Source organism: Xenopus laevis, chromosome 6L, assembly GCF_017654675.1.
Source record: "Xenopus laevis strain J_2021 chromosome 6L, Xenopus_laevis_v10.1, whole genome shotgun sequence".
NCBI lineage: Eukaryota > Metazoa > Chordata > Amphibia > Anura > Pipidae > Xenopus > Xenopus laevis.
In genome coordinates, this window is record NC_054381.1 from 122,509,888 (window position 1) to 122,534,278 (window position 24,391).

The following is a 24,391-nucleotide window of genomic DNA, read 5'->3' on the forward strand; positions in this document are numbered from 1 at the left end:
GCCATAAGGGTCAATGATGACACGCGCACATAGTTATTTGAATGCGCATAACTAATGAATTCTACCCAATGCGCCTCAAGGCTGCCTCGGGCAGCAGGCAGGAAGAGCTGGAGAAAATAGTGACGTCACCCAAGTCACACACTGCAGTGCTGAGAGATCGTAGCTGCTTCAACATGAGACCACAGAGAAACCACAAGAAACGCTCAGTGATTTCTATCTACACCAGACTTTCTTTAGCAGGCTATTTCTTTTTTGCCTTTCCTTCTCCTTTAAGAGAATTACATACTGGGCAATTGCAGGTGTTGCTGCTGCCATGGTTTCTCCTTGCTAAAAAGCAGGGTCAAAATACCTAAAGGGACTCTCTCAATTGATCCCATCAAAGATGATTGTCATGTGATTCTCTCACAAAAATGTACATATGCCTGTAGTAGAACAGTATGTTGGGAAGCATATGCTGCAACACAAAAAGCTAAATGTAGCTTCTTTTCTAAACATAAACATTTAGGGATTGAGATATTTTCTATTCATATGTGTAACTAACCCCAAAATATGATTCATACATTAGCTCCATGCCTATAGCATATGTGGCATTATTGTCCACTGCCCTGATCTGAGGAAATTCTCTGCCAATGGCAGATGCTGGTTTAACAAGTGGGCATTGTTCAATTCCCAAGTGCCATCAGCAGAGCATTTCCCAATGGTTTCAATGTAAAGTGGTCATAGAAAAACAAGGTAGTTTTGACCTCCTTGGTTATGACTGTGGTCAAAACATTATGGGGGTTATTTATCAAAGGTTGTGTTTTCCATGGAAAATTTGTGTTTTCGAGGTTATTTTCTGGGTTAAAAAAAACTTTATTTTTTATATTTTGAATCCAAAAATACACAATCTAAAACCTGTCCAGGCCATGTAGAAGTCAATGGCAGAGGTCGCTTAAACCATTTGAAGATGTTAATAGCCTTCAAGATGTTCGAGTTTTTTTTTCGGTGAGAGCCCAACTGAATTGGTCATTTTGGTCTCAATATACTTAATTTTGTAGACAAGATCTAGGATTTCAGTCGGCTGATGTCCTGCAGTTTGGAACAAACAGCATACTTGGTCTACTGCTAGCTAGCAGAGAATGTTTTTTTGCATGTATTTGCATTTTTTACAGGTTTTATAATATGGCAAAGCTGAATATGGCACATAAAAAGGATTGCATGCTTAGGGTTGTAGGACACATACGGGGGTGATTTTTCAAAGGTCAAATTTTAGAGCTATGTGAGCTTTTTTAAACCTCAAATGGAAAAAACTGAAATCCGTGAGTTCGGGGTTAATAACTTCGGTAAAAAACTCAAATTGATCGAGTTTTCAAGCAAAATACACCGAAAAAAACTCGAATATCTTGAAGACTATTAACATCTTCAAATGGTTTAAGCGACCTCTGCCATTGACTTCTACATGGCCTGGACAGGTTTTAGATTGTGTATTTTTGGATTCAAAATTTAAAAAATAAAGTTTTTTTTAACCCAGAAAATAACCTCGAAAACACAAATTTTCCATGGAAAACACAACCTTTGATAAATAACCCCCATAATGTTTTGACCACAGTCAGAACCAAGGAGGTCAAAACTACCTTGTTTTTCTATGACCACTTTACATTGAAACCATTGGGAAATGCTCTGCTGATGGCACTTGGGAATTGAACAATGCCCACTTGTTAAACCAGCATCTGCCATTGGCAGAGAATTTCCTCAGATCAGGGCAGTGGACAATAATGCCACATATGCTATAGGCATGGAGCTAATGTATGAATCATATTTTGGGGTTAGTTACACATATGAATAGAAAATATCTCAATCCCTAAATGTTTATGTTTAGAAAAGAAGCTACATTTAGCTTTTTGTGTTGCAGCATATGCTTCCCAACATACTGTTCTACTACAGGCATATGTACATTTTTGTGAGAGAATCACATGACAATCATCTTTGATGGGATCAATTGAGAGAGTCCCTTTAGGTATTTTGACCCTGCTTTTTAGCAAGGAGAAACCATGGCAGCAGCAACACCTGCAATTGCCCAGTATGTAATTCTCTTAAAGGAGAAGGAAAGGCAAAAAAGAAATAGCCTGCTAAAGAAAGTCTGGTGTAGATAGAAATCACTGAGCGTTTCTTGTGGTTTCTCTGTGGTCTCATGTTGAAGCAGCTACGATCTCTCAGCACTGCAGTGTGTGACTTGGGTGACGTCACTATTTTCTCCAGCTCTTCCTGCCTGCTGCCCGAGGCAGCCTTGAGGCGCATTGGGTAGAATTCATTAGTTATGCGCATTCAAATAACTATGTGCGCGTGTCATCATTGACCCTTATGGCCACGCCCCCCAACCAATCAGAATGGAAGCATCTGGGAGTGGGGAGTCACACGCCAACTTTTTTTTATTATACTTTGGACACCTAAGAGGCAGCATCAAGCGCTTGCGGTGTGCAGCGATTGGGGCATAAATTTATATACTGCAGGCTAAGGTGAGGATGCCTTGTCATTGATGATATACTGATCGTTTTATACACAGGATATATGATTACTGTTAGATGCTGGATTCAGGAATTGTAGTACAGCACTGATGAATTATTGTATGATAATCAAAGACAAATATAGAGAGAGAATGACCCTTGTAATTGCACCACCCCACAATGTGTGCCAGAAGTTCCCACTATATGAGCATACTAAAACTTAACGTTTATTGAAATATAGTAAAAAATATGCCCAGGAATTGATAACATAAAAACAAAATCAGGAGGGACTTATGGTCATCAGTTCAGGGAAGGAATGCAGAGGATTCGTTTTATCCTAGATCTTGTCTACAAAATTAAGTATATTGAGACCAAAATGACCAATTCAGTTGGGCTCTCACCAAAAAAAAAACTCGAACATCTTGAAGGCTATTAACATCTTCAAATGGTTTAAGCGACCTCTGCCATTGACTTCTACATGGCCTGGACAGGTTTTAGATTGTGTATTTTTGGATTCAAAATATAAAAAATAAAGTTTTTTTTAACCCAGAAAATAACCTCGAAAACACAAATTTTCCATGGAAAACACAACCTTTGATAAATAACCCCCATAATGTTTTGACCACAGTCAGAACCAAGGAGGTCAAAACTACCTTGTTTTTCTATGACCACTTTACATTGAAACCATTGGGAAATGCTCTGCTGATGGCACTTGGGAATTCACGGATTTCAGTTTTTTCCATTTGAGGTTTAAAAAAGCTCACATAGCTCTAAAATTTGACCTTTGATAAATCACCCTCAATGGCAGAGGTCGCTTAAACCATTTGAAGATGTTAATAGCCTTCAAGATGTTCGAGTTTTTTTCGGTGTATTTTGCTTGAAAACTCGATCAATTTGAGTTTTTTACCGAAGTTATTAACCCCGAACTCACGGATTTCAGTTTTTTCCATTTGAGGTTTAAAAAAGCTCACATAGCTCTAAAATTTGACCTTTGATAAATCACCCCCGTATGTGTCCTACAACCCTAAGCATGCAATCCTTTTTATGTGCCATATTCAGCTTTGCCATATTATAAAACCTGTAAAAAATGCAAATACATGCAAAAAAACATTCTCTGCTAGCTAGCAGTAGACCAAGTATGCTGTTTGTTCCAAACTGCAGGACATCAGCCGACTGAAATCCTAGATCTTGTCTACAAAATTAAGTATATTGAGACCAAAATGACCAATTCAGTTGAGCTCTCGATAATCAGATTCATTACTACACCATACACAAACCATACTACTACACAAACATTTTGCCTTTTTTCCCCAAAAGTATTTTACTTTGTGCACACATGTTTTATCTACTGTTTCTTCCCATCTACAATTTGAACTAGGCTTTCACCATGCCAGTAATGGAAGTTGTAGGAAAACATAAAATGCTTTTACAGTACTCAATAGATGGCCTAGAGAGTGCTACTTTGTTCAAATTATAAATGGAGTTTTTATGCTGCATTTCTCATTCACTCGTAAATCTATTGTCAGCACATCTTACAAACGTTTGTGAAGTAGCCTTGGTATGAATTTTATGCCAGGATCATTCAAAGTCCATTTTTAACTGTTTCAAGGTAACAAAACAAGAACAACTGAATTAGTCTTTGTACTCTTTCTTTTGTAAAGTCACCATATTTAGTACCCATGCTCCAAATAAGCTACCTCGGTTCTTTAATGGTATTTGTTTAATTATTTGCAAGGAAAATATATTGTAGCTTTGTCCGACATACCCTTCTAGCTACCATTATAAACTCAAATTTAATTTAATTTGTAAATGAAGAATTGTATTAAACAAACAATATAAAGAATGATCTACACATTTTAGCCACCCATTACTGATCAGAACCTTGAGCCAATGATTATTTTTGCCTGATTTGGCCTCTGAGCCAATGACTGGATCAAAATAGGGGCCTATGCAGAGCAGTCAGGACCCGACTTAGAGATCTATGAAGTCTTTCTAGCCTGCCTGATCGATATCTGGTCATATGGATTGCCAGGGCACCATTTTTGGCCCACGTTCAGGAGCCAATAAGCTAACAACACATTTGGGAGTGGCCAGTATTAGTCCATGTAGCTACAGTAGCTTTACTTTGCAATATTCTTATCTGTAATTAAGGGGGAACTCGGGCTTCCAAACCAAAATTTGATAATTAGACCCACATAACACAGAAACCCCTAATATACCCATCACAGTTACCTGTTTCTTCAAAAAGTATGAATAAATACCATTTTCTATGCTGAAATCCAGCTGTTTAACAGTTGTTCTCTTTCTGCATCATTTGAAATCCTGGCAGGGAAGGAGGGACTAAACACTGATGTTACAAATTGTAACAACTTCTCCACAGCTTACAGACAGCACGCAGGAACTACATAACCCACAATGCATTGCACTGTCATGTTCTTTTCTTTATTGAAATCATGTGTGCAGGGAATTGTGGGGTTTGGAGGATGCAGTCTAAGGACAGATGGCTGTTGATACAAAGTAACAGTAGTCAGCCAGCTGAGCAAAGTAGTCAGAAAGATCAGCAGGAGAGCAGGGGGCTAGTAGTGATGTGCGGGTCGGGTAAAACTGCCATCCCTCCGCCCGACTTCCATTTTTAGACCCGCCTATGACATCACAAAAGGGGTGGGGCGAGCAGGAAGAAGAGCTCAACCCAGACCCGCCCTCCACCCAGAAAATGGGAGTGTGTGGTCAGTCCAAACCCACGGGTATCAGGCCGGCCCGCACATCACTAGGGGCTAGGCTTAGGGAAATGTAAGAAACCATTAAAAATCATAAAAAGTCTGCATATTTTTTAAATTATGTATATTGCAAAGTTGCTTGAAATTATGTTTACTTTTCAAAAAGTGTTAAGTTATGTTATGTTTTTGTGGAGTTCCCCTTTAATAGAAGCTCATACACATTATAGGTTAAAACATATTCCTTTGGATAGCACAGAGTGACGGAACAATAAAGACCATTAATAAAACAGTTCCCTCTTCTATTTAGTGTTATTTTAGAAAGAACCACAAAACAGCTTTGAAAAAAGAAGCAAATAGCGACACCTCAGATATAACACCACAAGTAAAGGTTTTACTAAATAAGCAAATCTATTAGGCAGGTTCAAGTAAGGTTTAGCATATAATTTAATATTTAATTGATCAGAATATAATGAACAAGATCAGCAAAGCCAGTGTATATGAGTTTCCAGTACCAATACTAAAGTAACAAGAATAGCAGTAAGCAGTATGCCAGAAGAAAGTCCCACTGTGGAACATGGGTTGACATGATGCTTTAGAGAACAAAAGTTGGGAAGCTTGTCACTCACAGCCCAGGCCAAAAGATTTAATACTGAAGTCCCAAAGTCAGATGACTTGGAAAACAGAAAAATTATACCTCCCATTCTTTTGGAAAAATACTCTGGTTGGCCACTATACCAGTTTTGACCTAGTCATGACAAGCTGAAATTTAAAATTATTTTCTGCCTAATGAATGATGACCATAACATCTATATTTAGTTAACACTGTATTGCTTGTTCATACTGTATAAGCTATAAAACTGAACTACAGATCGGTCTCACATGTTCTCATTAAGCAAGCCCTTGAATCTCAAAAGGGCGTGACAAACTCTCACATACAAAAAATGTATATGAGGGGGGGGGAAAAAGCATCTTGGAAGACCAAAGATAACACATGACATGTTTGCATCTGAAGACTAACTACAGTAGAAGGAACAAAGGATCTGCAACAAAATACTCTTTCACGATCGCCTGGTTGGAATTCTTGACGCAGCGGATAGATAGACATGTTTTTGCCCACAGAATGGCATCTATGCTGTAACATTTGGGACTTAAGACCCTCAAACAGAATGTTATAATGGAATGCTCCCTGACTAAGCACTTTTAAGACCCACTGATCTGGCAATTAAGTCACCCAGTTATGCAGAAATATAACAACCATGGCATTTTTTGGCAAATCATTTTTCAGTTTGATCCAACCAAAGAGGGACGTGAGTTAATGCATGTGCATGCTGCTCTATGTTGAAGAAAATATAGTGTGGGCAAAATACTTCTAAGAGGACTTCTAAAGGGAAAACAGGTTAACCAACCAAAGGTCATACAATCATATAGTTGTTAATGCAGTCACTGCATGGCCAGATGATATTTCCTGCTTAATACAGTTGAAGTTAACTGTAATCTCACCTTAAAAGCAGCAAGAATGATCCGTGTCACTTTTTCCTTGACAGACTCTTGGAGAATATCAGACAACACTGGTACAATATTATAACGACGAAGATATTCACACATCTGTGGACTGAACGCTAAAAGCCACAGGCAAAAAATCATTTGATATTGAAGTTGGAATCCACATTTGCTACTTAGTACTCCCATTATACTGAAATGAAGAAAGGAAAAAAATGTGTCAATTACTCATGCATAGAATGTTTAGCAGTGGCTCAGTATAGGCAATAAGGAAAATATAGAATGTATAGAGATGTGAACAGTAAGAAGAAAATATTATTTAATTATATTTTGGATCATGACTGATCCACACTAAGGCTAACACCCAGTACAAAGAAGTCTCCTGGAAGGAAGGAAAAAAAATTCCTTCCGGTCTTCAAAACAGAAATCAACTAGCAATTTTATATTTATTTGTAAAAAGGCAATCAGCCCCGTCTGTAAATTATCAGCCTGCCCAATCGATCTAACATGGCTATCATGTAGCTAAGGCAAAGATCAAACACCAACAGTATTTGTTGGCTATTAGTTCTGTACAATGCTTTAAAAAGCACTGTGTCACCAGTAAACCACAAAAACATAACTTTTTAGATCACTTCAACTTCGTTTCTAATTATCTAGAGAGCACTTGCACCTTGGAAATCTGGCATTTTTGAAATATAGTTATAAGAAAAGCATCTGTATTTATATTTATCAATCAGGATTTTTAGGTGTATATGTATAAAGCGGTCTTCAAATGTACCAATATTATTGGTTTGTATGTGGTGCCCCGCAGACCCCAAATGATATTCATGTACAATGGATATCTGTCAATTCCAGAATTGGGCAGGCTAGAAAATGTCATCTGCCGATGCATTGTGTTGGTCACTGTGTCAGCAAATGAAAACAGGAAGAGGAAACAAAGCTGTCCTGTGTTGGTTAATTGGATATTTGTCTCCCAAACCATAAAGCACAAATTCATACATAAATGGAGCAGAGCTTCGCTAATAAACCCCATTTCAATAACCTTGATATCGTTTTGGTAATGTCCCATACAAGATGTGACTAAAACGATGGTTTTAAGTATAAATCATTGTACTCATTAGATGCCTTACCAATTAACACCATCTGCTTCCACCCATGCAAAACGGTACTCATTAACCCTCAACATCAGCTGAAGACATCCAGCAACACACTGTACGTACTGGGAACTCTGCAAATGAAAAATAAAATCATTAAGGAATATATCAGGGAAGTTTAAACACTTAGCAACACTTGATGCAGGCTAGATGGATACAAAGGTGTATATAGATAGTGAAGAATAGAGATGTTGCACAAAACACGACGTTATCATGGTGGAGCTAGCGTATAACCAAAAACCTATTGAGCCACATGCCGTCTTCTGGTTTTTAGCTCAAAACAACAAGCGTAAGCAGAATATAAGTATGTACTTTTCATGTTTGGTGTCATCCAGAAATTATAAAAGTAAACCAATAATTTAAGATAATATTCTAACACATTGATGGTATATAACTATGACAAGTACCGTAGTAACTATAAAGAAAAAAATCTGATGAACCTGGGAAACCTAGGTTTAGAGCATGCACCTAGTGCTCAGTGCAGTTTTTGACTGAAGAGCTCAAAAGCACTGAACTAGCCAGTACATAAATGGACTTAAAGCAAACAGTTAATTTCCCAGCTATGATTCAGTATCATGCAGCTGCACTGCCCAATTAAATATTTCCATTTCCGCTTACATCACTTGGAGACACTGTTCCTGTTTCCACTGCATTAACGCCTCCCCGTAATTTCTGTTGTAGGAAAGAACAAACATTTACAATTAGTTAGCAAGTAGCATTTATATCAAGACTAAAACAGCTGCCTTAAACGTTACTGTATATATCCATGATAGGTTTCTATGTTGTTTCCATGCAGTGCTGTCCCGCCACAAAGCAAAATATGAGATAACTTGTTCAGTTCTCTTATGTTGGCCTGTGCCTAAGGGGAACAGATCAAAGCTAAATGCAGAATATCATTTTTTTTCCCACATGTAGCACTGGCCTCCCTTCAGTTAAAGGACAAGGAAAGGCTATTCACTGGGGGATGTCAAAATGTTAGGCACACATCCCCCCGCCCATGAATTCAATTGCTATATTTTTTCCTTGGCTGGTGGTCCTTTTGGGAATAACACAAAATTCACCCATTCAGGGAATCTTTCTAAATAAAAGCCGAGCTGCTTATTTCTAATTCCCACTGATCCAATTCGTAGGCTTGGCAGCATACTAAAAAGACTACAGATGTGTAAGCCCAAGCTGAAAAGGAGAACTGGCCCAGGGGAAAAAAGTTAGCAATTTAATTCACTTGGGGGCTCCTAAAATCTTGGTACCCCCCACTGAATTAGCCTTTTCTGTGTCCTTTAATGTGTAGCCATGCAGTGAACTGTGGAGAAACCCTTCTAGGTACTTACCCTTATAGGACATATATAAATGGCAACATACTTCATTACACAGCAATTGATACAATAAAAATTCAAGTTACATTTAATCATATATAGCAAGTGACATAAAGGTCCTGCATGAAATAGTGGATTTTAAATACATTTTAAACCAACCAAAATTGCTTTTGCATTGTGAAAGAAAAAGGAACAAAGTCTGTCAGGAGAGAGAGAAATGAAAAATATGGTATTATGGAAACTGCACTTTATTAAGCAAAAAAAAGCAGTTTATGGGACCTGTTATCCAGAATGGTGGGAGCATTATTTAAACATAATTGGATTGTTCTGCTTCCAATAAGGATTAATTGCATTTTAGTTGGGATGAAATGCAAGGTACAAGTATAGCATCAGTTAGCTGGAAACCCTTTATTCAGAAAGCTCTGCATTACAGGAAGGCCATGTCTCAGACTCCATACTGTATATAAATATAAGTAAAAAATGTTTTTTAATTTTTTCCTTTTTTTCTCTGTAGTAATGAAATGGTACCTTGTACTTGATCCCAACTAAGATATAATTAATCTTTATTGGAAGCAAAACAATACCATTGGGTTTATTAAGGAGGTTATTTATCAAAGGTTGAATTTTAGAGTTTTGTATACCTTGAATAAACTCAAATGAATGAGAATGAACTCACAACTGGAATGGTTTTTTTAATTTAAAAAAAATTTAAAAAAAACTCGAATGGAAAAAACTCTAATCAGCGAGTTCGAAAACTCGAATTTTGGTGGAAAACACAATTCGATCCTTAATAAATAACCCCCTTAATGTTTAAATAATTTTTTCGTAGAACGCAATTACGGAAAGACCCCTTATCCAGAAAACCCCGGGCCCCCAGCATTCTGGATAACAGGTCCAATACCTGGATTGTTTTAAACAACATAAAAAAAAGGAAATACCTTTTAAAATATGTAATTATTTGATTACAATGGAACTTTTGTAATTACAGTTCAGAACTTTTTAGATCATGGGTTTCCGGATAACGGATAATATGCCTGTATTTTATTATTCAGCATTTTGCTAAAATAAGGATGCTGTATATCATGTACATAACAGAACATACACATTGACAACCAAGAAACAAACATCTGGCTCATGACTGTTTGCTATTAGGGATGAGCGTATTTTTTTGCATTTTCGCTGAGAAAATTATGCCCATAGACTGGTATGGCGTCTCGCGTAAAAAAAAAGGCGCACGTCAAAAGAATTTCACCGTGCGACAAACAATTTTTGGGCGTCAACAACATTTCGATGGCGGCGAAATTTTGGTGAAGTGAAAGGGGTCCAATTTGCCCAACCCTATTTGCTATGCTAACCCAAGACATGGAAAAAAAACTGGACAGCACTGCCCTAAACAAGGACAGAGCCCTCCTTGGCACAAAAAATTGTCTCAGTAAATTTAATAAATATCACAAAACCACCTGGGAGCTCAGCTGAGTTTTAATCCAGTTGAAGTAGTAGTTCAAGTCACTGCCTTCCATCAGTTCTCTTCCCCAGGCAGCCAATTTAGCAATTATACGTGCAGCCTGAAACAGAAAAATACATATATAGATTTCTTTTTCACAAAAGCAGAAATAGAGGAAACTCTTTAGGGAAAACCTGCTCATGAAAAATCTTTGACTTTTCTACCTAGTGCAGAGGTTTTGTTCATCAGCGTTAACTTTTAATACGTTAATAGACTTTCTTTGAACTAAATCAATAATGAATGCTGTCTTTTTATATAAAGGCCTCTAGTGAACCTCTAAAAATAAAGACAATAGCTCCGATTTAAAATATTATTTAGTGGACACAGGCATAGTCAGTAAACTTGTTGTAAATCATGATTGTGTTTTTCAGTGTCAACCCTACTACAAGTCCACATGTGGCGTTATTATGTTAATGCAGTATAGACTGCAATGTAAACGCAGTTGCTACTACTAAAAATGTCTGAAATATTTTGTATTTTTAAGATGGCATCAGCAATTCTCACAAGACTGTGAAAACATGGTATCTCATCATTAGTGGTGCCTTCACGTCAATACAATGATGTAATTAGGCACCAATTTCTGGGCAGGCCACAAAGGCGTGAGCCTAAGGCAGAAAAGTTCATGGTGGCGGCATGTAGCCTGCATTTGAAATGGAGAAAAGTGCCAGCAATCAGGGGTACACCACCGGGGGAGCAGAGGAGAGTAGATGAAGGAGATGTGGGCGGGAGAGGGTGTGCAAGCGGGAGGGAGGCGTTAGGGTGCGAGTGGCACCATAGTTAAATCTGACACAGTATGTAATCAAGCAAACTTAAAGACGCAATAGGGAACAAGATGTTATGGATAATTGCAGTGGCACATTTGAGAGTTAAAAGAAAATGTTTAGCCAAAATCAGCTTAAATCTGCTTGTGTTTATGCATTGGTGTAATTACTTTCTGTTTTTTTAAAGAATGCAGCAAAAAAACCCACATGGGGCATGTCTAAAATCCTGTCAAGCTGCAAAGAACAGAGGACAAGATACACAAAAGTACATGAAATCATGTCTCAGTAGAATCTCTTTTTGTTCATAAGCTGAACACCTAAATTACTAGCATGACAAACAGCATTTTCTTACCATGTGGACAGTGAAAAGATCCTGACGATTTAGCATGGGTAAGAAATAGGACCATGCCGTGTTTTTCCCACGCCGAGCATAGTCAAAAAATATACTGACGCGCTGGTGATTCTCCTGAAAGTAAAACAAAAATATATGTATTATTATAGTGCTCTTATGTTTAGCAGGTCTGCTCGAGATAGGGTTGCCACCTTTTAATAAAATGTTCAGCGGCTGGTGGTGGGGGCGGGAGCAAATGAGCGGGCCGTGACGTAAAAAGGGGCAGGCCGTGATGTAGAAAGGGGCGGGTCGTGACATAAAGGGAGGAGCCAGAATGCGCGATTGGCCAGAAGGCAGCAAAAACTGTAAATTTTGATTGGGTTGGGGGCTGAGGCCTTTTGTTAGGAGTATTACAAATTTACTGGCAGTAAGACCGGTAAAATACCGGCCGGGTGACAACCCTAGCTCAAGCTAATAAGATTTTCACAGTGGAGGAGGCCACTGTTCCCTCAAAAGTTTTTTATATTGTTTGCAAATAAATAATCAACAAGTTTACCATTGATAAAACAAAAAATGTCATGCATCTAAAAATCTTTCTACCCAGCACAGAAAAGTTAGTGCAGTGTTAGACTTAAAACAGGAGCTACCCATGCTTTTTTATTCTGCTTTATACAGCACAATAGTTTGCTGATTTTCTACTTTATTTCTTCACCAAGCAAAGCTCTGCACACCATTCCTTTCTGTGAGGAAAGTATGGAATGCATTCAATGGTGGATCTACTAGATTGTCTGGGAGTTCACCAGCTGGAAACCAAATATATCACAGTATTTGCTCTGTCTGCAATGGCCCCAAGGGGCTATATTGTGAATTAGCTATTACAGTTGGGGGTCCGCACATCTAGGGGCAGATTTATCAAGGGTCAAGTGAAAATTCGACTTTAAAAATTAGATTTTCAAGCTATTTTTAGTGAACTTTGACGATTGAATAGTCCAAAATTCGATTCAAATTTGAAGAAAATTTGACTATTCGAATATCGAAATTATCATGTACTGCCTCTTTAAAACTTTGACCATCCGCCATCTAAAACCTGCCAAACTGATGTTTTAGCCTACGGGAGACCTCCTAGAACCTATCTGGAGTAATTTGGTGGACTTTGAAAAATCTAAGTTTTGTGGGGCAAATCCTTTGATTCAAAGTCGATTGAATGAGGTAAAACTTTGATTGAGACAATTCAAATACAGCCTATTCACCCAAAAAACTTTGATTTTTTTAAATAAATTTCGATTGGTCTCTTCTTATTCGAATTTCGAGTTGATGGGAGTTTAAAAAAAAAAACTCCCATCATCTCAAAATCCAAGCCTTGATAAATCTGTCCCTTAGTTGGGGTGGTGCTCCACTAGAAAAAAAATAAACATCATAAACCCATCTTACTTCGGCCTTAACATCTATCCATAAATCTTTGTATGCATGGTGTATTCTGAAAAATCATGACTTGTATTGCTCCCTCCATTGTCATTAGATTGCTTGCATTGCTCCCTCTACACAGCATTTTCGCTAACAATTAATTATTGCAAAGGGGGATTTATGTACTGGTTTTTTTTTTTGCTTCATGTTTCATTGTATAACAGGTATGTTATTTCTTCAGTGTTTCACAATGATCATTCGTCTCAATCATATTCTCGATCATTGTACCTATAATCCTCATTGTAATCCTTATACAATGCTCTTTACACATGAAGAGCTGTTCCTTAGTGATCTTTATTTACTGGCTAAATTCCTGCCTTCACCAGAATTATTGTCCAATAGCTGCTGGTCTAATTATATTGATTTCTGTTAAGTTAAGTCTATGCTCATTCCACGGCAGCCAATGTGCATTTTGTCACTGTTATATGACTCAAGCAAAGGAGGGGTAAAACGCATAGCTAACATTATAACACTTCAGTGCAAGCCATTAAAGTGAAACCAAGGCAAAAGCAATCTCAGCAACAAAACCAAATGATAGATTAAAAAAATACTAGCTTTAAAAGATCTTCTCCTCTGTGCATTTGTCTGTACAGAAGTGCACAGTGACAGCATGAATCAAACTGTATAAAAATGTACATTTTGTTTGAATATTTTGTTCCTCTTCATGTATAGCTTGGCAGCATCAAATTCTTTAAGAAAGGTTTTCATGCTACAAGTGCTACCAGTGATGTTGTTTCATTTATCCAGGTAGCACAGTAGGACACTAACCATTTCTCCTTCCATCTGAAACAAAAAACATTATATGTGCCACAGGCCAAACCAATATATATAGCTTATCTTAGTTGCTATGCAATATGTGCCCTATTAACCTACAGAATACTGCATGGCAGCAGAGAGTGTTTGAAAATACAGCTAAAACTAATGTTTGCAGAAAACTCTTCCCTTATGAAGTGGTTATAAAATTCAGAAAATATGGCTTACAAAAAGGTGTTTTATTGCAGATCATCACTTCTGGTCTTTGCTATCATTTTGTATAGATTACCCCATACCCTCAACCTTTTGGGTGTTATTTATCAAAGGTCGAATTTTAGAGCTTTGTGAACTTTTTTTAGACCTCAAATGAACTGGAATGAACTCACAACTTGAATACTTTCTAATTTAAGAAATAACTCAAATGTAAAAAACTCGAATCGGTGTAGTTGGGGTGAAAAACTCGAATACATCGATTTTTCTACAAAAAAAAAAACATGAATCACTCAAACTGATCGAGTTTTCAAGCAAAATCCACCGAAAAAACCTCGAACATCATGAAGGCTACTAACAGCTTCAAAACGGTTCAAGGGACCTCTGCCATTGACTTCTACATGACCTTGACAGGTTTTAGCTAGAGTATTTTTGGATTTGAGCTATTTACAGCTTCAAGGTATAATAAATCTCAAACTAATTTATTTTTTAGTTTTTTTATACAAAGAATTCAATTGATTTTTGAGTTAAATACAACTTGACCTTTAATAAATCTGCCCCTAAGTAAACAGTTATTTCACTAACAAATAGAAATAGGCTGTCTACCTTGTATATTTTTTCTTTATTGTGCTACAGATATGTGAAATGAGGCATTTTTAAATCTTAACAAGATGTTTAAAATCTTTAAAGCAAGCGTATTCTGAAGAAGGATAAAAACAAGTAAAACGCAATGCCAAGCTAAGAAAAAAGCTACTCAGTAAACAATTGGCAGCATTGGGTTAAGAAGATTTCCTGATAATGAACTGATGGCCAACCCCTATCCATATACAGAAAGATCTGTAATCCAGAAAACCCCAGGCCCCGATGATTCTGGATAACAGGTCCCATACCTGTATTTGGATAAAATGTAGTTTTTGGGAGGGGCCTTCCTGTAATTTGGAGCTTTTTGTATAACAGGTTCCGGATAACATACCTGCAAAGCTAAAACTAAAGTTTGCAGAAAACTGTTCCCTTATGAAGTGGTTATAAAATACAGCAAATATGGCTGAAGTGGAAGAGCAGAAAAAAATGTGGATACATTTAGAAAAGGGAATAAGAGACAAAAGGGCCTGTGGTCATTATTTATGACCTTAGAGTCACCATACTAATGGGTAGCCTTTAAACACAAGAGGACTGGAAAGAGCTGGAATGTAAATTCACACAGAAATTCAATAATTTTCAAAGTGGATTTAAAAGGGAAGAAAGCTTTAGGGCTCAGTATATATATTATACAGTATATATACTGCTAGGGGGTTGTGAGATCTGCCATGGGGACACACTTTAAAAGACCTTTTTACACTTGCCTCAGGAGTGCCATCACCTTACAGCTAAGTGTTAATTATATTAACCTCTACAGAGGAATCCTGGCTGAGATCAGCATCTTGATGGGAATACATTTTACACATACTTGTCAGATTGCTAACAATTTTTTTTTAACCAAAGTGGATCTAGAAAGGGATTTGTAAATCAGAACATCACAGAAAAAAAGAAGGTGGAAGTGGCAAAAAAAAAAAAAATAGTCTGAAGGGGCAAAGAAAGAAAGGAGGCCAAAAGAAAAGAAAGGGAGACCAGAAGGGTAACATTAAAATAATGGATGGAAAAGGAACAAAAAGGTTACGTGATGTGAAAAAATGTTTAACAAACATAAATGTAAAAAAAATGTGTGAGAAAAGGAAAAAGATGAGCATGAGGGAAAAATGATAGAAGAAAACTTGAGAGAGAGATGGGAAGGCCAACTGTGCCCTTACAAACGTAAACACGGTTGCTTAGCCAAACCTAAATAACACTGGACTACAAATCCCACAAAAGCATACAAAGCATACCAGAAGCTGTACTCCAGCAATATTCAGGAATCATAACTAAACCAACACGGTTTAGTAAGAACTTCTTAAGTGAGAATCCTGCCTGCTTAGCATACACCCTGTACTATGTTCCTTACTGATCATCAGTGTACACAATAAACACATTAATTCAGAGCAGCAAACACCTAGGGGCGCATTTAGTAAGGGTCAAAGTGAATTTTCGAATTTTGAAGTAATTTTTGGATAGTTCGACCATCGAATAGGCCAAATTTGACTTCAATTCGAAGTGGAAAATTTTGACTTCGAAAATCGAAGTACTGTCTCTTTAATAAAGTTTGACTGACACTTCGCCATCTTATACCTGCCGAATTGCTGTTTAGCCTATGGGGGACCTCCTATAACCTATCTTGAGTGTTTGGGCAAGTTTTGAGAAATCAAAGGATTTTTGGTAAAATCGTTCGATTCCAAGGATTTCATCGTACGATTGTAAAAATCCTTCAACTTCGAATGTCGAACTACCCTATTCGATGGTCGAATTTCGAAGTTTTTTGCACTGCGAAATCCTACCCTTGATAAATCTGCCCCCTAGAGAGCACAGATATTTAATAAGTGTGAAATATTAGGAAGATGAGCGATTTCCCCTACAAATAAGCTATAGCTCTAATTTGTAATTGACCAACCCAAATCAACTATTTTTATGTAGGACCAAATAATTATGGAGACTGCTTGTTGTGTGTGTATATGTTAAAAAAACAATGTGGTTTGAAAAGGGGAGCATGTTGGTATTGAAGATACTTTCCAGGTATCGTCAGTTCTCTGATCACTTCCAGTATTTGGAGTGAATGCAGCTTTGCAAACCTGGATAATATTGGAACCATGACATGGCTATTGTTACACTAATGAGATGATAGATAGATAGATAGATAGATAGATAGATAGATAGATAGATAGATAGATAGATAGATAGATAGATAGATAGATAGATAGATAGATAAAAAGACTGTATGAGCCAAAGAGTAGCACTGATCTAATGATGGACAGGAGAACTGGAAACTTGAGAAAAAGCCTGGAAATTTAAGTGGAATTGTTGCAGTCATTTAAGATTTGGTTCCAATTAGCAATTAGATTTGAAGTCACCTACAAGTTAGACAATAAAAGCAAAGATCTGATAGTTTGCTATGGGTAACATCATCCATGATGTTTTTTGCCAGTTTTAATAAATATGTCCCTTAATGTTCTCCAATTTAAAGTACAAACACAAAAAGACCCATTTCTTTAAGGAATACTATCTTTTACAATCCTGTTTCATATTTGCTTACACAGTGCAGTGCCGTTTCACTAACTGAACATAAAATCACTTCTGGTTTCTGGTAATGACCATTTACAAATTGAGGATTTAAGGAGCAAATAAAGATTAAAGCTAATTACAAACCATTTCCATTTAATGCCATAAAATTGAAACTCCACGGTCAGAGCGGAGAAATGTTTAAGCTGACACAGTTCTAGGGTATTTTTTACCCTACAAGGAAAACAGGCTATTGAGATATTTATGAAATGCAACTCCACCAGTGCTACCAGAGCATGTCCCTGCCCTCTATACCATATATAACATAATAGAGGGACAATACCATATTTAAAAGGGCCTTATAACACAAGACAGGGACAATGGGAGGTGATAATAAAGCCACTATAACAGAGGCTAAGAAAATAGGCATTAACATTTTTCAATATATTCATAAGAAAAATACAAAGGGAAAAATGAATATATAGTAATCTAATTATGGAAAGTCATTTTAAAAACTATGGTGCTATCTGGATGACCTATGACTTGATAGAGATACAGAAAGAACCTTAGATACAAGGAGGTTTATTATATAACAGGTCGAATCTTAATGAAATTTTGATTTTAAACTTATACCTGTATATACATAACAATTTGATGACCTTCCTACCCTAAGGCACACAAGGGAATTTTTGCTAACATGGGCTCTCTGGGATGTCTCCTGAGGTCAAATTGTTGTGTCATGACACAATATCGCCCTAAAGCGTGGAATTTTATCTTCCATGTGTTGTGCCCAAAAAGACAATAATGCATGGGAAAAAGCTCAGTGTAAGTAAACATTCTTCCTCTGCATATATCTATGTATTCTCATTAGGGAAGGTATGAGAATACATTAAACAAGTGCTTAAAATGAAAGTGAAATTGATGCAACATTCACCACTACTTACCGATAAAGCTGTCACTTTACACAAAAAAAATTTGCTATAATAAAAGTATCTTACTATAAAACACAGATAAACAGGAGAACATACCTGAAGCATATCATCCACCAAGGTTAAAATATACTGCACTGTTTGCTCCTTAGATATATGTGTCATCAAATTTATGAAGGTTTTAGCACACTAAAATGAAAATAAATATAAATATGAATATATCAGCAAAACAAAACGGGTTAAGGTAAAAGCAATGTAATGAAAAGAGCAGTTCAATGAGCAGTAACTAAAGAGCCTTGTAAATATATTTGTATTAAAAACCTAGAATAATACAATATTTATGGAATACACCCAAGCTGAATCTGAAAAAAAAACAAATGCTCACAGCGTAGAGCTAAAACATAGGTAGAATAAACGAAAAACAGAATGCTCATTTTAACAATAAACAAAAGTGAACAACTAAACTTCAAAATATAGTATTTTTAGTACAGGTATGAGACCTATTATGCATAATGCTCGGAACCTGGGGTTTTCAAGTTCTGTAACTTGGATCACCATATTTTAAATCATTTATACATTAAATAAACTCAGCAGGATTGTTTTGCCTACAATTATATCTTAGTGGGACCAAGTACAAGGCACTGTTATATTATTACAGAGAAAGGGTAAATCAATTATGAAAATTGTAATTATTTCTTTAAAATGTTGTATATGGGAGATGTTGAATAACAGGATATGAGGCTTTGCCTTTAAAACATTTTATTTCAGCAGAATTAGAAATTGAGAAGTCGAAGGATTTATGTACCGACTCCACAGCCCTGGTCGTGCAAACAAATATTACCTGATTTCCCTCTTTGGTTAGAATGACTTGCTTATCATCGGGAAGAGATTTTTCAAACCTCTGGATAAATTCACAGTCTTCACCAGAAATCATTTGTCCCCTAGAAAAAAGTGAGAAAGAAATAGGTGGTCGCAGTTCGCCCACTGTCTGTACATTTCTAAATACAGCAGCTTGTTTATCACGGCACACAGTGTCACTGCCATGGTCTCACAGGATCAGAGTTGTAGCCATATTTAAGGCAGACAGATGTGCAATTCACTAGCGGGTAGCCAGTTTAAACCGCCCCCCCCCCCCCCCCAGTGAATATAAATGATTTTGTCCTAGGGTCAGCACTCCTCTCCTATAATAATGCACCAGTCTGGGGTACTTTACCTTTGAATACCACACAAACATCTTAACCTCTTTCCCAGGGGTCTAAGACTGGTACACGTAACATTTCCAGTTTTACTATAATTTGCATGCACCTATTTCCCATTTTAAATGGGACACAAGGGATCTCTGGGAAAGCAGCAAAGATAGCAACAACAACAAGGTATCTGTGCATTTTACAAAAGAGATGGACTTGCCCTGGGTGAAAAGGAAGCGCACTTAGGGGATGCACTTTCTTTGTTCTTTAAAGGAACAGTAACAGCAAAAAATAAAAGTGTTTTTAAGTAAATAAAATATAATGTACTGTTGCCCTGCACTGGGAAAACTGTTTGCTTCAGAGACACTAATGTAGCTGTTCTGTACCAATGGCGGAAATTGAAAATAGGCTATATGGCACAGGTTAAATAGCTGATAAAAGATAACATCATTATGTTCTACGGAGCTTATCTGCTATCTGCTGTGTAACCGGAGCCTTTTCTCCTTTCATTGGCTACACAGCAGCTTATTTACGTATATACAGTGGTGTGAAAAACTATTTGCCCCCTTCCTGATTTCTTATTCTTTTGCATGTTTGTCACACTTAAATGTTTCTGCTCATCAAAAACCGTTAACTATTAGTCAAAGATAACATCATTGAACACAAAATGCAGTTTTTAAATGAAGGTTTACGTTATTAAGGGCGAAAAAAAACTCCAAATCTACATGGGCCTGTGTGAAAAAGTGATTGCCCCCCTTGTTAAAAAATAACTTAACTGTGGTTTATCACACCTGAGTTCAATTTCAAAGGTTATAAAGCCATTTCTAAAGCTTTGGGACTCCAGCGAACCACAGTGAGAGCCATTATCCACAAATGGCAAAAACATGGAACAGTGGTGAACCTTCCCAGGAGTGGCCGGCCGACCAAAATTACCCCAAGAGCGCAGAGACAACTCATCCGAGAGGCCACAAAAGACCCCAGGACAACATCTAAAGAACTGCAGGCCTCACTTGCCTCAATTAAGGTCAGTGTTCACGACTCCACCATAAGAAAGAGACCAGGCAAAAACGGCCTGCATGGCAGATTTCCAAGGCGCAAACCACTTTTAAGCAAAAAGAACATTAAGGCTCGTCTCAATTTTGCTAAAAAACATCTCAATGATTGCCAAGACTTTTGGGAAAATAACTTGTGGACCGACGAGACAAAAGTTGAACTTTTTGGAAGGTGCGCGTCCCGTTACATCTGGCGTAAAAGTAACACAGCATTTCAGAAAAAGAACATCATACCAACAGTAAAATATGGTGGTGGTAGTGTGATGGTCTGGGGTTGTTTTGCTGCTTCAGGACCTGGAAGACTTGCTGTGATAGATGGAACCATGAATTCTACTGTCTACCAAAAAATCCTGAAGGAGAATGTCCGGCCATCTGTTCGTCAACTCAAGCTGAAGCGATCTTGGGTGCTGCAGCAGGACAATGACCCAAAACACACCAGCAAATCCACCTCTGAATGGCTGAAGAAAAACAAAATGAAGACTTTGGAGTGGCCTAGTCAAAGTCCTGACCTGAATCCTATTAAGATGTTGTGGCATGACCTGAAAAAGGCGGTTCATGTTAGAAAACCCTCAAATAAAGCTGAATTACAACAATTCTGCAAAGATGAGTGGGCCAAAATTCCTCCAGAGCGCTGTTAAAGACTCGTTGCAAGTTATCGCAAACGCCTGATTGCAGTTATTGCTGCTAAGGGTGGCCCAACCAGTTATTAGGTTCAGGGGGCAATTACTTTTTCACACAGGTTTGGATTTCTTTTCTCCCTAAATAATAAAAACCCTCATTTAAAAACTGCATTTTGTGTTTACTTGTGTTATCTTTGACTAATAGTTAAATGTGTTTGATGATCAGAAACATTTTGTGTGACAAACATGCAAAAGAATAAGAAATCAGGAAGGGGGCAAATAGTTTTTCACACCACTGTAAACAATAGTAGTGTTTTTGAACCAAACACAGCAGTTTTACCAGTGCAGGGCAACATTGCAGTATTTGTATTACTTAAAAACACTCATTTTTTGATGTTACTGTTCCTTTAAGTAACAATTTCCACAAGACATCATGCTTAACAGCTTTAAGACATATCAAGCTGTATTCCCTATGTTTCATATATTCATTAGTGAATCAAAAAGTACTCCTACCATATAATTTATTTAAAATCGTAAATGTATTCCAATGTGTATAATTAGCAATATACTAGCCCTGTACCTTGAAATCTATGGGATGATCCAAACTGTCAAATGTAGGGAAGCTGGAGTAGTTACAATACTGTCTATACTCAGTATAGCATTAATACTTTATCTTTTTTCTACGTTTAAATGAGCTAAGTGGAAACCCAAGAAAATGCTGAACCACATAAGGGATTCTGAACCCAACAATTCTGATAACCTCAGATCTACAGTATATTGCCAGTAGGTTGTAAATGAATAACCTAGGGTTGCACCTACCTAGAGCACTGAAACTTATTACAGCATTGTATTTTTTCTACATTATCTCCTTTTTTAGGATATATTGAAAGAGCTTCTGTTTCCTTCAAGTGCAACAGAAATGCAATTTGCAACAAAACCCCTGGAGCTAATCCAAATTACAGTAACAGCTAAAAGTAGGATGACAAATACTGTCTAAACAAAAGTGGCCCATTGTACTTTCTTTGCTTACATACAGTTTTACCTGACAGGCAATCGAATACAAAGAATGAAAATTTGAGATAAGGTTCTGTACGGGACCAGGTAAGATTTAACATGCAGGGTCTTTGTGTTCTTCTGAAACGCATTCTTTGTTAGTAACTGAACAGACAGAGAACTTGTATTCTGGTTTTTTCAACGTGGAATAATGAATCCGCATGGGGTTTTCTTTCCCAGCAATAAATGTTCACATTATTTCAATACTTTTAAACAATACAGGTAACTGGGATGTCATTTTTGACTATTTGCCCTTTGTTTCACTTTATTTAGTTGTCATGATAATTTCAATTTGATACGTTGACACTGCAGACGAAGTAGAAAAGCTATGCGCATAATTAAGCACAGAATTATGAGCAGGCAGAGCCAATGGCCACCCCCCAGTGGGTGTGGCTTTTATATGAAGCAGCTTTTAAATATATAATCTGGCAATTCCAAAATATGTAAACAGTGGTGCTCGAAAGTTTGTGAAGCCTTACAATACAAAAATGTTTTTCAGATAGATAATGAGCACTCAATTAAATAAATGAGTCGAAAACATTATATTTGTTCATTTATTAATTGAGGAATTTGAACCAAAGCTACACATTTGTATGTGGCAAAAGTATGTAAACAGTAACGTAACTAGAGGGGGACGGGCCCTGGTGCAGAACTTGCAGCTGAGCCCACGGCCCCCCTCCGTACGCGATTCTCTCTGTGCCATCAGTGTGGCTGCAGCGGCTCAACCATGTGCGAGCTGCCAGGGTGGCCCTGAAGGGATGCGGGCCCTGGCCCAATCGCACCCCCTGCTTCCCCCGTAGTTCCGCCACTGTATGTAAACCTCTAGGATTCTCAGTTCATTTGAAGGGGAACAGTAAGAGCAGGTGTTTCAATCGATGGCAAAATAATCAGGTGTGAGTATGGGAAGCCCTGCCTTATTTAAAGAACAGAAATTTGGCCTTCAGAACAAATGTTTGATATTAAAAGACAAGTAAGCCCTACATTCTCCTACCATTCATATAAGTTGAGTATATCTCTCCCACCCAAACCCATCATTTGTACTGCATATATCCCCTCTGTTCACTAGCACCATCATTTTCTTAAAACGAATAGCGGCGTACACCAGCAGCCATTTTCCCTTGACGCATCACCAGTGACATTTACAACTGCAAACAGCATGTGCGCACTAAAGCAAGTTCATGCAATTAAAAATGCAGGCTTATACAACAAAACTTACTTTGATAAAAGGTCCTGTCTGGATTGAGCACTGTAATGGTTCATCTAAGCTCAGGACAGGAGGTTAAAAGAAAAAATAGGAGCAGAAAGCTAGAGCAGAGTTTCTATGGAAACCAGCAGTGCCATCTTTTCATTGGCTGCTAGACTGAAGGGTATGTTTAGTAATCTGAGTTGGGAAGAACTGAGCATGCTCAGTAGCCAACATCAAAGTAAGGGTGGAGTGGAGGCCAAGTGGATTAGAGGAGGAAAAGTGATTAAGTGAATGCTGCAGCCTTGCCTTTGAACAACCGGAATGGCAGGTATTTAAATATTTTAAAGATGCTGTTCACCGATTACATTTTTTTTGTTGGAGGTTTACATGTCCTGTGTCCACAACACAGGATTTGTGGTTGTATCATGGCTCAAACAAAGGTGATTACTGGGAATATTCGGGGGGGGGGAAAAAAACCTTATTGATGCTCACCAGGCTGGAAAAGAAACTAAGAAAATAGTTCACGGTCAGGCAGATCATGTTCAAATGGAGCCAATTCAACACCATTGTTAACCACCCCATAAATAGTCGAACCAACAAAGATCAGACAAAAAGCGAGAGGTGGCAAAAAGATCTCAACAGGTTAATGTCTAAGGAACTACAGCTCTCTTGCATTAGCAAATGTCAGTATTCATGAGCTCACCATAAGGAGAACACTGAAGAAGAATGGATTGCATGAAGATTTGCAAGGCCTCTACCATCTAAAAAAAAAAAATATATATATATATATATATATATATATATATATATATATATATATATATATATATATCTATCTGGCTTGTTTGCTTGGTAAAGCACTTGGATATGTCAGGAGGCTACTAGAAGAATGTGGTCAAAATAGAATGTCTTAAATGAAAGAGTTATATTTGGCAACAGGCAAACACTACGTTCCAGCATAAGGACCTTTGTCCGTCTGTGACAGTCCCATGGCTTGGACCTGCTTTATTGCCTTTGGACCAGGACAGCAACCCATTATTGATGGAAC

General features: G+C 37.5%; 1 protein-coding gene across 1 annotated transcript in view; it reads right to left on the reverse strand.

The window, feature by feature from the left end:
* The window catches only part of atp6v1h.L (ATPase, H+ transporting, lysosomal 50/57kDa, V1 subunit H L homeolog), a gene marked incomplete at its 5' end in the record, with an annotated part of 49,280 nt that overhangs the window by 19,179 nt on the left and 5,710 nt on the right, over window positions 1–24,391 (reverse strand). Inside the window, 7 exon segments of the mRNA NM_001095840.1 lie at window positions 6,701–6,893; window positions 7,831–7,928; window positions 8,473–8,526; window positions 10,628–10,732; window positions 11,785–11,898; window positions 18,345–18,434; window positions 19,087–19,186. Of these exon segments, the coding sequence (NP_001089309.1) occupies window positions 6,701–6,893; window positions 7,831–7,928; window positions 8,473–8,526; window positions 10,628–10,732; window positions 11,785–11,898; window positions 18,345–18,434; window positions 19,087–19,186 (754 nt within the window).